This window comes from Pongo pygmaeus, chromosome 7 (assembly GCF_028885625.2).
Source record: "Pongo pygmaeus isolate AG05252 chromosome 7, NHGRI_mPonPyg2-v2.0_pri, whole genome shotgun sequence".
Lineage (NCBI taxonomy): Eukaryota > Metazoa > Chordata > Mammalia > Primates > Hominidae > Pongo > Pongo pygmaeus.
Genome location: NC_072380.2, coordinates 97,325,532 through 97,341,487, shown reverse-complemented (window position 1 = coordinate 97,341,487; position 15,956 = coordinate 97,325,532). Strand labels below are relative to the sequence as shown.

At 36.9% G+C, this 15,956-nt stretch overlaps 1 protein-coding gene across 1 annotated transcript in view; it reads right to left on the bottom strand.

The window, feature by feature from the left end:
• The window catches only part of LOC129042104 (immunoglobulin J chain), a 39,808-nt gene extending 30,493 nt beyond the window's left edge, over positions 1 to 9,315 (bottom strand). The window contains 1 exon segment of the mRNA XM_054497679.2: positions 9,265 to 9,315. Coding sequence (XP_054353654.2) covers positions 9,265 to 9,315 — 51 coding nt within the window.
• Positions 9,316 to 15,956: the final 6,641 nt, after the last annotated feature.

The following is a 15,956-nucleotide window of genomic DNA, read 5'->3' as shown; positions in this document are numbered from 1 at the left end:
CAAAACAGCATGGTACTGGTGTGAAAATAGGCACATAGACCAATGGAACAGAATAGAGAAATCAGAAATAAACCCAAGTACTTACAGCCAATTAATCTTTGACAAAGCAAAACAAAGCATGAAGTGGGGAAAGGACACCCTATTCAACAACTGAGTTGGAACAGTTGGCTAGCCACATGTAGGAGAATGAAACTGGATCCTCATCTCTCACCTTATACAAAAATCAACTCATGATGGATCAAAGACTTGAATCTAAGATCTGAAACTATAAAAATTCTAGAAGACAACTTTGGAAACACCCTTCTAGACATTGGCTTGGCAAGGATTTCATGATCAAGAACCCAAAAGCAAATGAAATAAAAACAAAGATAAACAGTGGGGATGTAATTAAACTAAAGAGCTTTTGCACGGCAAAAGGAATAGTCAGCAGAGTAAACAGACAACCCATAGAGTGGGAGAAAATCTTCACAATCTGCACATATGACAAAGGACTAATATCCAGAATCTACAATGAACTCAAACAAATTAGCAAGAAAAAAACAAACAATGCCATCAAAACTTGGGCTAAGGATATGAATAGACAATTATCAAAATAAGATATACAAATGGCCAACAAACATATGAAAAAATGCTCACTATTGCTAATGATCAGGAAAATGCAAATCAAAACCACAATGCAATACCACCTTACTCCCACAAGAATGGTCATAATCAAAAAATAAAAAAATAATAGATGTTGTCATGGATGTGGTGAAAAGGGAACACTTCTACACTGCTGGTGGGAATGTAAGCTAGTACAACCACTGTGGAAAACAGCACAGAGATTCCTTAAAGAACTAAAAGTAGAACTACCATTTGATCCAGCAATCCCACTACTGGGTATCTCCCCAGGGGAACAGACATCATTATACAAAAAAGATACCTGCACATGCTTGTTTATAGCAGCACAATTCACAATTGCAAAAATGTGGAACCAAGCCAAATGCCCATCAATCAACGAGCAGATAAAGAAACTGCAGTATATATATGATGGCATAATACTAATCCATAAAACGGAATGAATTAATGGCATTCGCAGCAACCTGGATGAGACTGGAGACTGTTACTCTAAGTGAAGTAACTTACGAATGGAAAACCAAACAGCCTATGTTCTCACTCATAAGTGGGAGCTAAGCTATGGGGATACAAAGGCATAAGAATGACACAATGGACTTTGGGGACTCAGGAGGAAAGAGTGGGAAGGGGGTGAGGTATAAAAGACTATAAATAGGGTTCAGTGTATACTGCTCGGGTGATGGGTGCACCAAAATCTCACAAATCACGAAAGAACTTACTCATGTAACCAAATACAACCTGTTCCCCAAAAACCTATAGAAATAAAAAATTAAAAAAAAAATCTCATTTGTCAGGAAGAAAGAAAGAACAAGTGTTATGGACTTAACATTTGTGTCCCTCCAAAATTCGTACATTGTATTCCTTGCCCACAGTGTAATGGTATTAGTAAATGGGGCCTTTGGGAGGTAATTAAGTCATGAGGCTGAGGCCCTCATGAATGGAATTAGTGCTCTTACAAAAGGAATCCCAGAGAGCTTTCCCTTTCCGCCTATGTGAAGATGCAATGGGGAGTTTGCAGTCTGCAATCTGGAAGAGGGCTGTCACCAGAACCAGACCTTGCTGGTATATTAATCACTCCAGAACTGTGAGAAACAAATTTCTGTTGTTATGAATAACACAGCCTATGGTGATGATGTTTCTCAGGGCAAGTAGCTCAAAGTGACTAAAACAGTCAGTGAACTGAAAAAGGGGAATGCCAGGCTTTTTTTTTTTTTTTAATGACCTAGTCTTCAAGTCACACACCATCACTTCTGCTTTTTGTTTTTTCCATTTGGAAGGAGTCACTAAGTCCAGCCCACACAAACTGGAGGCCTCTTGGAGGAACATATCAAATAATTTGTGGACATAGTTTAACACCACCAATCTGGAATTTTGTTTTAGTCTTAACTCTATAGTTAAATAAATTCATTCCTCATCATTAGTCCTATTTATGAAGTTTCCCCAACCATTTACTAGTTAAATCAAGATTTTTCTCTAGTAAATTCTTCAAGAGCTTAGGGACATAGTATTTCCTGAGTTCTGCATTTCGCCATTTCTTTTTGTACTGAAGGTCAGCTGGACTAGATTAGAATTTATAATCTAATTCTAATTCTAATCTAATCTAGATTAGAATCTCACATTCATTGCCATTGGTACCTTGTAGCTGTTGCTTGAGTTTCTTCTAGACTTTAATGTTTAGGCACAGAAAAGTATGGCAATCTAATTTTCTTTTCTTTTTAAGTAACTTTTTTTCTGCCTAGACACCCAAAGCATTTTTTTTAAGTTTAATAATTTTATCAGGATATGCTTGAGTTAACATTTTTGTCATTTTACCAGATATGTAGTATCTGCTTGCAATATATATGCAGGCCTTTTTTATTTCTTAAGTTTTCATTTCTTGAAAGTTTCTTGAATTTTGAATTAGAATTTTACACATGTTTTATGCTTAATTATTTTAGTTTTCTTCTTCAGGGGAAACATATATATTTATACGGAAAAATATATATATTTCGGGGAAAAATATATGTATATATACATATATTATCATATAATTACATATGTAATTGTTATTGATTGAATTGCCCTGCCCTAAAAGAGATAGGTTGAAATCATAACCCCCAAGTACCTCAGAATATGACTTTATTTGGAAATAGGGTCATTACAGATGTAACTAATTAAAATGAAGTTATATTGTAGTAGGTTGGGCCCCTCATTGAGTATGAACGGCATCCTTATAAGAAGTCAGCCATGTGAAGAAACAAACACACAGAGAGAATGCCATGTGACAACAAAGGTAGCGATTGGAGTCCTGAAGCTGCAAGCCAAAGATACCAAAGATTGCCAGCAAACCACCAGACGCTGGGAAGAGGCAAGGAAGGATTGATTTCCCTGCAGGTTTCAGAGGGAGCATGGCCTTGCTGACACCTTAATTTTGGACTTTAGCCTCCTGAACTCTGAGACAATTAAGTTTCTATTGTTTAAAGCCATTCAGTTTGTAGTACGTTGTTATGGTAGCTCTAAGAAATGAATACGATTATCTTTTTGGATTGACTTTTTTATATCATTTTGGGCGACCCTGTTTATGTCTGTTTCATTTCCTCTTCTCAAGGATTTTTTTTCAGTTGCTCTGTGAAGAATAGTTTATTTAATATATGATGCTTTTTTATGGTCATGCTACCTTTGATTTTCAGAATCTACCTTGTTTCAGCTGAATCATACTGTAAACTACCTTCTTTCTTCTCTATCCTGTACTAGTAGTTGCTATCTCTAAACAATACAACCTCAACCTTCTAAGGTGACTCTCTTTCGCCCACAGATTCACTTTCTGGGCCCCTTCATTGTAATTTCCCTTTGTTGGTGTCATGACCCATCAGGCATAATATCTACTCTCAGAAGTTTCTTTCCAGGTGGAGCTCTGTTTTTTGGGTAACTCACCCTCATTGGTCCTGCCTTCCACCACTGCAAAGACTCCCTATACCCTCTTGTGCATCTCCTGCTGAACTCTCCAAACTGCTCTGGTCTGGTGTCAGGGTATTATCCCCCTTTTTACATAAAAATTAAAGCTTGTTGGACTTTCCTCCTAGTAACACTGTGAGTAGTGGTTATGAATGCTATTACTTGTGAAAGCTATAGTGTGGGATCTATATTATACAGAAAGTTAGGGTGAAGCTAAAACACTAGATCACCTAACTTAAAGGATGTGTACACTCACTTGTTTGGAGCATACAAAATGACTGCTGTGGTTGCTTGAACATTTTGTAAAGTAAATAGAATCTTTGCTTCAGTTTTATCAACTCACAGGTTTTGGATGTCATAGTGGAACTTATATTACCTGCAGAAGATGGAGGTAGGTATGGATTAAAATAAGGGTTCATATTCAACAGACACCAAGATGCTCAATTTCTCCAACCCCCATTTTTCTTATTTATAAAATGGTTCTAGTATTAGTAATCTTGCATTATTCTTCTTAGTTCCACAATTGATAATTAATGTAAGCATAATATTTTTAGCATAGAGCATAGTATGTCATGGGCATTCAAAAATTGATAGATGTTATTATTAAAAATAATATAACATTAATATTAATATACTCAGTGAACCAATTAAATACGAGCTAATTTGGCCTGTTAGTCATTTTAATATATGAAATTGATTTAAATCATAAAGCCCTTCTGAAGCTCTGGAGCACATCAGCCTGTCAAAGGAAACTGAGAAGGTGATTAAAAAAGCATTGGTTAGAAAAAGATAAGTTGTAAATTCATTCTCTCATTCAGCTCAGAGTGGCACATGCTGATACATTTTATACTTGACAGTCTTGATTCTTATAAAGACTTGGAATAAAATGAAAATAATTGAATTAGAAACTGCATCATTCGCTTCAGGGAATATTACAATAGGTCCTGCTGTGGACACAAGTGCATTTAAAGAGACTATATACCCAGGCACATTGTTCAAGTTTCACTTGGAAAATAATATTATATCCTTGGGAATTCAATGCTCATAGATAGCAGCGATGGTGTAGAAACTGAACATTTTCCTTCTGCTGTAAACAGAGACAAGTTGAGTAGCCATCTGAATTATGTGAGTATTCTGGTGTTATATTTGTTTCAACTATAATTTAAGGTACTATTTTACAAACCTGCCTGGCCATTAGAACTATCTGCTAAACTTTTCAGACAAATTTGCTTCTGAGTGCCCCCAAACCTGCCGAAATATCATCTATCTGTTATAAGTTTCCTCAGGTGGTTGGTAGAATCATAATTAGAGATGTTTCAGCTTACTCTATATTTCCCGGGATTTGGGTTATGAGGCCAAACAAGTAGATTATGAGGTTGGGGGTGAAGAAGAACAACATAGATCCTTGCTTTTCAAAGTGTGAGTCCATGGGTCAGCAGCATCAGCTTCGCCCGGGAGCTCATGCTGAACTGATGCCTTTCCTCAGACATGCTGTATAAAACATGAATTTTAATGTGATTCCTGTCCTTCGTATGCATATCAGGGTTTAAACTGCATCAACATAGACCTATTATAGAACACATTTTGACCTTATCAAAAATTGAACATAAAAATTTCATGGGCCAAATAAAGAGTGAAGATGTAAAATCAAAGGGGGAAATATTGATGGGTTCATGTAGAAACTCCCAAGAGTACAGTGGTTGCTTTATATATAATACAAAATTGTTATTGTACTTACAAATATAAAAAATCTATTCCATTCGTTAGTCTGAAACTAGAAATGAGTTCGTCCACTACCATTCATTATTGCTATGTTGCTTATTAAGCTTTGTAGTCAGAAACTGGAGGTCTAAGTTTGATTTGTAATTTATCCTTCTCCGATTGACAGGTGAAATTTGTAATAGAGGCATCTAGCAAAGAAAAAACTAAAAATGAACGTCTTGTCCTGCTTTTTTTTTTTGAGAAAAAAACATTTACAAAGTGGTTCACAGAAATTTATTAATTTCTCCTAGGCTTTCCTAATTAGCTCCGCCAGACTATCGTCACTGCGACATTTGTGCTTCTCTCTTAAACCTGAGCTATATCATATCTGGATCTGTGTTTTAGAATCACTTATTTTTTTCATTATTCATATTGTAATTCCTGGAGGGCAATTTGTAGTTTCTGTTTCTTGTAGTTCCCAATGCCTCCATTCTCTCTGTCTCTCCATTCTCTCTGTCTCTACCATCCAATAATCAGGGCAATCACATATCCTGATTTAATTGGAGCAATCCAATATGTCTGTTGTCTCAGAGTAATTATAAATAGTGTTTCCTTTAACTTTAAAAAGTGTTCTGGTTAGAAATATAAATCATATGGACTCCCTATCTGTATTGAAGATGAAACAGAGCTGTGGCTAATTTTGTTTAAGGAGACCCTTTTTTCTTCAGGGAGTCTTAATAGCTGTTGCCAGAGGAGACTTCCAACTACTCTGCATCCTCCTAGTATATCCCTCCTCCCTTTTCTTCTCTTTGCTATAGCTGTCTTTGATAAGTGTGAAAAAGCAAATATTCAAATGATGAGAAATGATTCTTTGGCAATTTCTAGCTTACTAGATATGATTCTAGTTTACTAGGTATGACTGTATTGCAGTCATTTTATTTTATTTGATTTTCTCATGATGCTTTAACATTTTAAAAGTTGATTACATTGTATATACTGTTTGTTTTTTTAGGGCAGTATTTCCCCTACCCTTTGGTGGTTTCTTTTTTACCCTTTCCTTCATGCCCTGCCTATCCACAATTCATCCCCTTCCAATACAACTGACATTAACAATACGTATCCTTTTGTATTTTTCTCCATGATCATAAAATAAAATATATCTGTAGGCATATACATATATTGAATTTTTGTTGTTATTGTGGCTTTTTTTCTCTCACCAAAACCTTAGATTGTACTGTGGATACAACATTCAAAAGCTGATGGCCTCTTAGAATGCTGGCATGGCCTTCAAAAGGCAAAGCTGTAGTGCCTGCTCAGAGGAACAGTTTGGAAAGATGGGAAGCCATCAGAGACCTCCACATGTTGCTCTGTTCACAATAGAAAGGGTGTACGTGTCCAGGAGAAAAGGGATACGAGGAGGAGTGACCCACTTACAATCACTCTTGGTGATAACTGGGGAATATGTGCTTGCTGTCCACACGTTTTCACACTGCAGGGTTGGAAGGCCTGTTTCCCCAAAGAGGCTCACTCTTGCCAGCAGACACATGAAAGGCTCAATTGAACATTAAGCTATGGCTGCTGCCAGGGGACTTTAGTTACCTGGTGTCCAGGAACCAGAAGACAAGAGGAAAAGTAACCATTTTGGAAGAGGTAATTGATGCTGATCAGCAGGAAGACATAGCATGCTTTTGCATAGGGAGGAATACATGTGGATGTCAGATGATTGACATTGATTCCTCCTGGTACATCTTCACTCCTTCATAAGTGTAAACAAACACATGCAACAACTCTGGACCAGAAAAGATGTGATTACCAAGGATTCAGACTCTTTTGGGATATGGGTTTACGTTATACCATCAAGAAAGCCACTACAACCTGCCAGAGTGGTAACTATGAATGAAGGGAATTTAGAATGAATGTTGGAGGAGGGAAGGGGTGAATACTAGTTGTGACCCTGAGATCAGCTACAGCAATGGTGGCTGTAGTTTGTCCCACTAAATTCCCTTTCAAAATATTCCTTCCCAGAAGAGAGTCATGGGAATCACGGAAGAGGTGCAGTTTAGGGTAGACTGTGACATTCATGAAAACATACCACAAATCTATGACTCCTCCACTGCATTTGTATGGAGGCCACACTTCCCACAGGACATTCTCTACCTGTGACCGAGTTGGCAGGGATATTAAGGCAGATCCTTCCTGTGGGACCCCTCTAGTGGGTGACTGTAGCTCCAGGAGTCCTCATTGGTCTGGTCAAAACGTTGTTAGATCTGTAGTTTGAGACTCTTCATACCAGCCTTCTCTTCCTCTCTCTGCATCATAAGGGTCAGAGCTGTATCACAGTCTCATGAGTTCACCCTCTTCCCATCCCCCACCTTTTTTTTTTTTTTCCTTGCAGGCATTTCCCTTGATATATCCCTGGTATGTCTAAACCTGTCTTGGGTGTCTGCTTCTCAGAGGAAGAAGAAGAAGGAACTAATCCAAATATTAATTTAATATACTATATTGGATTCCTTCAGCCCTCAGAGGAAAGTTTTTATTTGAAAATTGGTGCAAGAAAAATGTGTTTTTTTTAGGGGGGAGGTGGGGGTCACTTTGCCATAGCAAAGTTCTTCACTGAAGAATTAGAATGCAAATACTGTGGTGTAACATTTCTCAAACTGTTTCCTATAGACCAGTGAATGCCATAAGGAAATAAATAGCTCCTGAGATTAAATATATTCGGGAAATACTATGTTTTCTTATTGTGGATATTCGTGATGCACATTAATATGTTAATGGCTCTGTAAAGTTCTTTAGTAAAGGATCTAAGGATCTTTAGCCAGCATTTCCCAAAAAACATTTGGCCATGAGCCCTTCCACCTTTTTAGTGGAATGTCTCTAACCCACTTAGAGAAGAACTCAATTTGGAATTATAACTCTGGTAACTTCCCTTGAAGCTAACGATCATAGGAAGGTATAGTTTCAAGGCTAATCTTTGACTTTGTGTCCTAAACCCCAATTCATCCCATCTCCTTAAAGACCATGCGTACTTATCTTTATTCTGCAACTGTAACTTCTTTCTTTCTATTGGTTCTTTCTCATCAATATGACCAAGTTCCTCTTGTTTTGGAAAAATAAAGTCCCTTAGCTCTAGGATCTTCTTTCACTAAAACCCATAAACCAAGCTTTTTGAAGATGAAGTCAGTGTTCACCAAACCTACTTCCTCACTTCCACTATTATCTGGTCACTCTACTGATGATACCCTAATTATCACATACAGTGTACTTCTGCCTCTCTTTCCTTTTATATAGCATTTATGTGTCCTGGAGACAGGTGGACCTCAGTCCAAACCTGATTCCACAAATTGCTAACTGTTGATCTTGAGCAAGTTGTCCTACTTTATCCACATGTTGCATGGGAAATGCTTACTTTACAGGCTTGTTTTGAAAATCAGATAAAATAGCATAGAAGAAAACACATAACATATTGCTTAGTAATTTTTACTTTTCCCTGCCACTTCTTTTTTTCTTGAAGTTTTTCCCCTTGGCTTTTAAGATGCAATGCTGCTGAATCTCCTCCTACCCCCGACTTCTTTGTCTGCTTTGCAATACTGTTCTTCTTTTCCAATCCCTTCTTGGCTTTCCCTTCTTATCTTTATATGTGTTCTGGGTGGATTTGTCTATTTCATGGTTTCCTTTACCACTCATATCCTCATTATTCATATATTTATATAACTAGGCTTGATAAGTCTCTTGCAATCAGATTCAGTTGAAAAATTTCACATGCATGTAGAGCTGAACATCTTCAAATCTGTGTACTCTTTCCCCACATATGACCCATTTCTATATTCCTTTATCTAGCTAATAGCATCACTACCCATCCAATCACACAAGCCAGAAACTCAAGTCATCCTACACCCCTCCAACTCTGTAGGAGTCTTTATGTGCCATGTCACTAACTCTCATTAATTCTGTCTTCTAAATAATTATCAAATCAATCCTTGCTTTGACTGTAATAATTCAGCTCTTACTTACCTCTGAACTGGTCTTTCCTCCAGCCTCAGACTTCCGTAATCTTTCCTCCATATTATAACCAGAATAATTGTTTTAAATGCAAATCCGATTGTGCCAGTCTCTTATGTGTTCTTTGCATTACATATGATGCCTTCAGTGAGTTTGCCTTTGCTTACCTATTGGATTCAGAGTCCAGAATGCTAACCATTATACCATGGAACCCCCTTTTTTTTGCTTACCTATTGAAACCTATCTCTTTTATCTCCTTCAGCTTTTCACCCTTCTTCTCACAGAGTCACACTAAACCACTGATAATTATCTTAGCTGATTCCTTCTTCTTTTCATAATTCTCTTTTGCATGGGCCTCAGGGAAAAACATTTATTTATCTTTTAAGGCCATACATGAATGCCAGCCTTTCTCTGAAATTTTTCTCAAAAATCTAAATAAAATTAATTACTTCTTCCTTTTTTTATCACCCTAACTTAAACTTACCTCTATTATTTCCATAATAAGTGTTTGTGAGAAAACAAACATTCTTGAAATACAAATATCTCAAGATGACTTATTTTCAGTGGTGACACATATTTGAATGCATATATTCTGATATGATTGCTAAAACATCCATTTCATTACTTTATAGTGTAAACACAACTAATCTGTTGTGGGATCTGAATATGGAAAATTAAATATTGCAGCTTAGAGAGTAATGCTGTTTGTGGGATGATATTTTCTACCATTAAATCAAGGATCTGAATGTAGCAGATAATTGTGTTTAGATTGTAGCCCTAATAATGTAGTGCGTGTTTACCTGTTATCAAAAAATAGTATTCTCAGCAGAATATAACATCCTGCTCATTCTAGTTTATGACTGTTTATAACATGCTATTTGATAAAGTGATTAATAATATGTTAAATATGTTCTACAATTGCCTAATCAAAAGATCTAGGAGTTTTTAAATCTTCTTCTTAAATTATTTGACAGATTCCAATGAAGCTAATACAAAAAAGAAAAAGGCAATATGTATTTTACCTATAAGATCTGTAAATCTCTCCTGAGTCTAGAATGAGGTGAGAGAGGGGAGAGAAATGAAAATCTTACCAGCTCAATTAGAACTACAAAATGCATATTATCTCTATCAGGGAGAAACACACATAAGAAAATGACTTGTGGGACTAAAAAATGATGGGTACCTGGCCTTTAATCTGGGAATTTTTGATACTAATGACATCTGACAAATTAGGTGAATGAATCAATGAAATATACATAAATGAGAGAACAAATAGCCTTGTATGTCTTCTATGTGTTAAATCAGATTTATTCTGAAGTTTTGACATTTAATTAATTTTTTTCATAATGCAGTATAGAAAACACAAGTATATACAAATAATTAAGACAAAATGTGATATGAGCTATGAAAGAAATATATACAAAAGCAGTGGTGAGAACCCAGTGGGCTAATAGGTACCCAGGGTTAGGTAAGTGGAGGAAGGGGACAGGATAGAAAGGAAGAGTCTCAGATGACCATCAATAAAGTTTTGTTGTATTTAAGATGGGATACCATATATGTTTGGGTTCATGTAAAGTTAATTCTCAAATGTAATTCCTAATGCTAAGAAAGATTGCCTAAAGTGTTGTTTTTCTCAATTTTTGGAAAAAATACAACAGAGAAAATAAACCCTCATGTAATTTCATGTGAATAAATGACCTTGGGTAGTTCTCTGACTGGTCTCGGGAGCTTCTATGCAGTTGTGCCAGATCTATCTCTCTGCCCTACTTTTCGGCTCTTCTGTAATATTGTCTGGGAGAAAGGGAGCCTCAACTGTCTGCTACAGAAGTCAGAGGAACTTTTACACAAACTTTGGTGGAATGCCTCCCTTCCTAAACCTTTTTGTTAATAATGGATTGTGTTTCATCATTAGTTTCTCCTTCCATTTAAAATACATTCACGTCTTTTACTTTGAAACTAGGCATATTATACCTATGAATTCCTTAATTTCCTTTCTATGTGCCACACATTATTACAGCCACATAATACAAGCAACATATGGCAGAGCGAGACTCTCTTCCTTTATTGGAGGTTGGAGAATACTGGAAGAAGCGATAATTTTTTATAAGATAATCACCTTTCCAAAGAACAAAAAAGAGGCTAAAAATGGATGTTACTGCCATGAGAAATACACAGATTATTATGAACACATGGAAAGGAAACTGGGGGATGTAAACTTAAATAGGAGTGTGGGAAGGTGCTCTGACGGGACATGGATGAGAGAGCCCATGATTTTTGCTGATGGGAAAGCGTCAGGGAAAGGCACAGAGACTTAGTGACATTTGGTCTAAGCTTTATAATAGTGTTTATAAAGACCCTAAATATGATTTGGAGTCTTTCCACTCATCATTGCTTGGAAAAAGTTTACTAATATAAGGCAATGTACTAGAAAATTGACAAGAAATTGAGGTTTTCAAAAAGTCATTCTGAGTCCTAACCTTTGTTTATAGTCCATTTCTTCTTGGAGATAGTGTGTGCAGATTCTACTGCTGCTTGAGGTCTTGCCTCTATTTATTTTCAAATTAGATAAATCACAAAGCTCATATGTTTCTCGGCTTTGTGATTTATGTAGATAATAATTCAATGGTAGTAGCTGGGGAGAGAGGCCAACTTGGGACTTGTGAGCTCAAGGAAGGCTGGGTGATTTCTGAAGTCTATGGTGCTTTTGATGATTGATATTTGTCCAGATTAGAGAATTCATATAAAGATCTGTAGGCAATAAGCTAATAAAGTTACAGCAGCAAACCATGAATACAAGGTTAAACAGTTTGAACACTGATTCTAGCCCTCTAGAGTAAATGAAAATATTTGCACAGGGTAGAAAATGTGCAGAGTAGAAAATGATAAAAATGATATTTTAAGAGACTCTTCTTACAGAGGTATAACGGCCTGACTTATAAGGAGAATTTCTGAAAAAATTAACTACTGGATTTGAAAAACCTTTGTTCAGAAGGCAATAATAGGATTTAGATACTCATTAGATTTAAGGGGCAAAGAGCAGAAGAGGCTGAGTGGGAGACTGGATTATGCATATCCCTACCTGAGAACAGACCCTGATTTCCCTGTCCTCTAGAGGTTGCAGTGACCATATTTTGAGGGACTGGCACCAATAGGGGCAAAAAAAAAATGGGCTTATTATTGTGACAAATCCAAAAGGGCAATACAGGGTAAGTCCCAGAGCAGTGTTAGTGGCACTTGAGTGAGATACGCAGTTGCGTTTTTCTCCTTCTTGCCTTGAATGCCATTGGTGGCCCCTTCTCTGATAAGATAAGAGGAATATCAAATAAGAAACTAATTTCTTTTGATAAAAGAGTTATGAACAGTGAGGTTACATTGCTGAATTATATGCCCTAGTGAGGGCATGCAGTGACCGTATTCCTCCGTGGGACAATGCAATGATGGTTGTACCATAGAGAATACGCATAAAATACACATACACCACTGTTTGAGAGAAACTTTATCTAGGTCAGTGAAAGAGGAGAAATGATGGGAAGTGCTCAACTGTCCCTGAATAATGATCATGGCCTGCCCAGTCCTACCTCTGCCTAGAATCGTTCTGCTCTTCTACTTAGCCACAGACTGTGAAAAGCATCTGGGATATGATTGGCCCACCATTGGATTTGGAAGGGCTCAGGGCCAATTGAGTTGCCAGTGGGGGACTTCCCACACTAAAGTTCCCAGGGTTCCTCCAGCATGTACCATGGGATTGATTTCCAGAGAAATCTTAGATGTCAGCTGCTCTAATCTTACACTTAATTTTACATCTTACTTTTAGGTCTATGATCCATTTTGAGTTCGTTTTAACGAAAGTTGTAGGGTCCATGTCTAGATTCTTTTTTTTTCATATGAATGTACAATTTTTCCACGACTGTTTGTTGCAAAGACTATTGTTGATCCATTAAATTACCTTTACACCATTGCAATATATGTGTGGTTCTGTTTCTGGGATTCCATTCTATTCCATTCACCATTCACCAGTTCCATAAAATCTCGATCAGCGTAGTTTTATAGTAAGTTTTGAATTTGGATAATGTCAGGCTTCCAACTTTGTACTTCTTTCTTGGTATTATGTTGGCTATTCTGCTTTTTGTTTGTTTTTCCATATAAATTTTAGAATCAGTTTGCCAATCTTTACTAACTACTTTCCTGGAATATTGATTGGAATTGTGTTGAATTTATAGATCAAATTAGGAAAAATTAACATCCTAAAGTGGAGTCTTTCAATTCATGAACATGGAATATCTCTCAATTTATTTAAATCTTATTTGATTTCTTTCATCAGAGTTTTGTAATTTTTCACATATAGACTTTACGTACATTTTGTTAGATCCCACTGATTTTATTTTTTGATGCTCATGTAAATGAGATTTTGCTTTTAATTTCAAATTTCAGTTGCGCATTGTTGGCATAAGCAAGAATAATTGATTTTTATAAGACATTTTAAAAGCAGTTTTAGGTACACAGAAAAATTGAGAGGTAAGAATAGGAATTTCTCCCCTTACTCCTACACATACGTAGCCTGTCCCATTATCAACATCCTTCACCGGAATGGTACATTTATTGTCACTGATAAACCTATATTGACACATAATAATCATGCAAGGTGTATAGCTTACTTTGAGGTTCTTTCTAGGGGTTGTACTTTCTATGGGTTTGGAAAAACGTATAATAACCTGTATTCATCATTGCCCTAAAAATCCTCTGCTCAACCTATTCATCCTTCTCCTCCTTCGACTGCTTCTCACCAACACCTGAAAACTACTGATCTTTTTACTTCATAGTTTTTCCTTTTTTGGAATGTTGTATAGTTGGAATCATACAGTCTGTTGCCTTTTCAGATAGCTTCTTTCTTTTTTTTTTTAATTAAAGTTCTAGGGTACATGTGCACAACGTGCAGTTTTGTTACATAGGTATACATGTGCCATGTTGGTTTGCTGTACCCATCAACTCATCATTTACATTAGGTATTTCTCTTAATGCTATCCCTCCCCCAGCCCCCCAGTCCCCGACAGGCCCCAGTGTGTGATGTTCCCCATCCTGTGTCCAACTGTTCTCATTGTTCAATTCTCACCTATGAGTAAGAACATGGGGTGTTTGGTTTTCTGTCCTTGTGATAGTTTGCTGAGAATGATGGTTTCCAGCTTCATCCATGTCCCTGCAAAGGACAAGAACTCATCATTTTTTATGGCTGCATAGTCTTCCATGGTGTATATGTGCCACATTTTCTTAATCCAGTCTATCATTGATGGACATTTTGGTTTGTTCCAATTCTTTTCTATTGTGAATAGTGCCACAATAAACATACGTGTTCATGTGTCTTTATAGTAGAATGACTTATAATCCTTTGGGTATATACCCAGTAATGGGATGGCTGGGTCAAATGGTATTTCTAGTTCTAGATCCTTGAGGAACCGCCAAGCTGTCCTCCACAATGGTTGAACTAATTTACACCCCCACCAACAGTGTAAAACCATGCCTATTTCTCCACATCCTCTCCAGCATGTGTTGTTTCCTGACTTTAATGATCAACATTCTAACTGGTGTGAGATGGCATCTCATTGTCATTTTGATTTGCATTTCTCTGATGACCAGTGATGATGAGCATTTTTTCATGTGTCTTTGGCTGCATAAATGCCTTCTTTTGAGAAGTATCTGTTCATATATTTTGCCTAATTTTTCATGGGGTTGTTTGCTTTTTCTTGTAAATTTGTTTAAGTTCTTTGTAGATTCTGGATATTAGCCCTCTGTCAGATGGGTAGATTGCAAAAATTTTCTCCCATTCTGTAGGTTGCCTGTTCACTCTGATGGTAGTTTCTTTTGCTGTGCAGAAGCTCTTGAGTTTAATTAGATCCCATTTGTCAATTTTGGCTTTTGTTGCCATTGCTTTTGGTGTTTTAGACATGAAGTCCTTGCCCATGCCTATGTCCTGAATGTTATTGCCTAGGTTTTCTTCTAGGATTTTTATGGTTTTAGGTCTAACATTTAAATCTTTAATCCATCTTGAATTAATTTTTGTGTAACGTGTAAGGAAGGGATCCAGTTTCAGCTTTCTACATATGGCTAGCCAGTTTTCCCAGCACCATTTATTAAATAGGGAATCCTTTCCCCATTTCTGGTTTATGTCAGGTTTGTCAAAGATCAGATGGTTGTAGATGTGTAGTGTTATTTCTGAGGCCTCTGTTCTGTTCCATTTGTCTATGTATCTGTTTTGGTACCAGTACCATGCTGTTTTGATTTCTGTAGCCTTGTAGTATAGTTTGAAGTCAGGTAGCGTGATGCCTCCAGCTTTGTTCTTTTGGCTTAGGATTGACTTGGCAATGTGGGCTCTCTTTTGGTTCCATATGAACTTTAAAGTAGTTTTTTCCAATTCTGTGAAGAAAGTCATTGGTAGCTTGATGGGGATGGCATTGAATCTATAAATTACCTTGGGCAGTATGGCCATTTTCACTATATTGATTCTTCCTATCCATGAGCATGGAATGCCCTTCCGTTTGCTTGTGTCTTCTTTTATTCTGTTAAGCAGTGGTTTGTAGTTCTCCTTGAAGAGGTCCTTCACATCCCTTATAAGTTGGACTCCTAGGTATTTTATTCTCTTTGTAGCAATTGTGAATGGGAGTTCACTCATGATTTGACTCTCTGTCTGTTATTGGTGTATAGGAATGCTC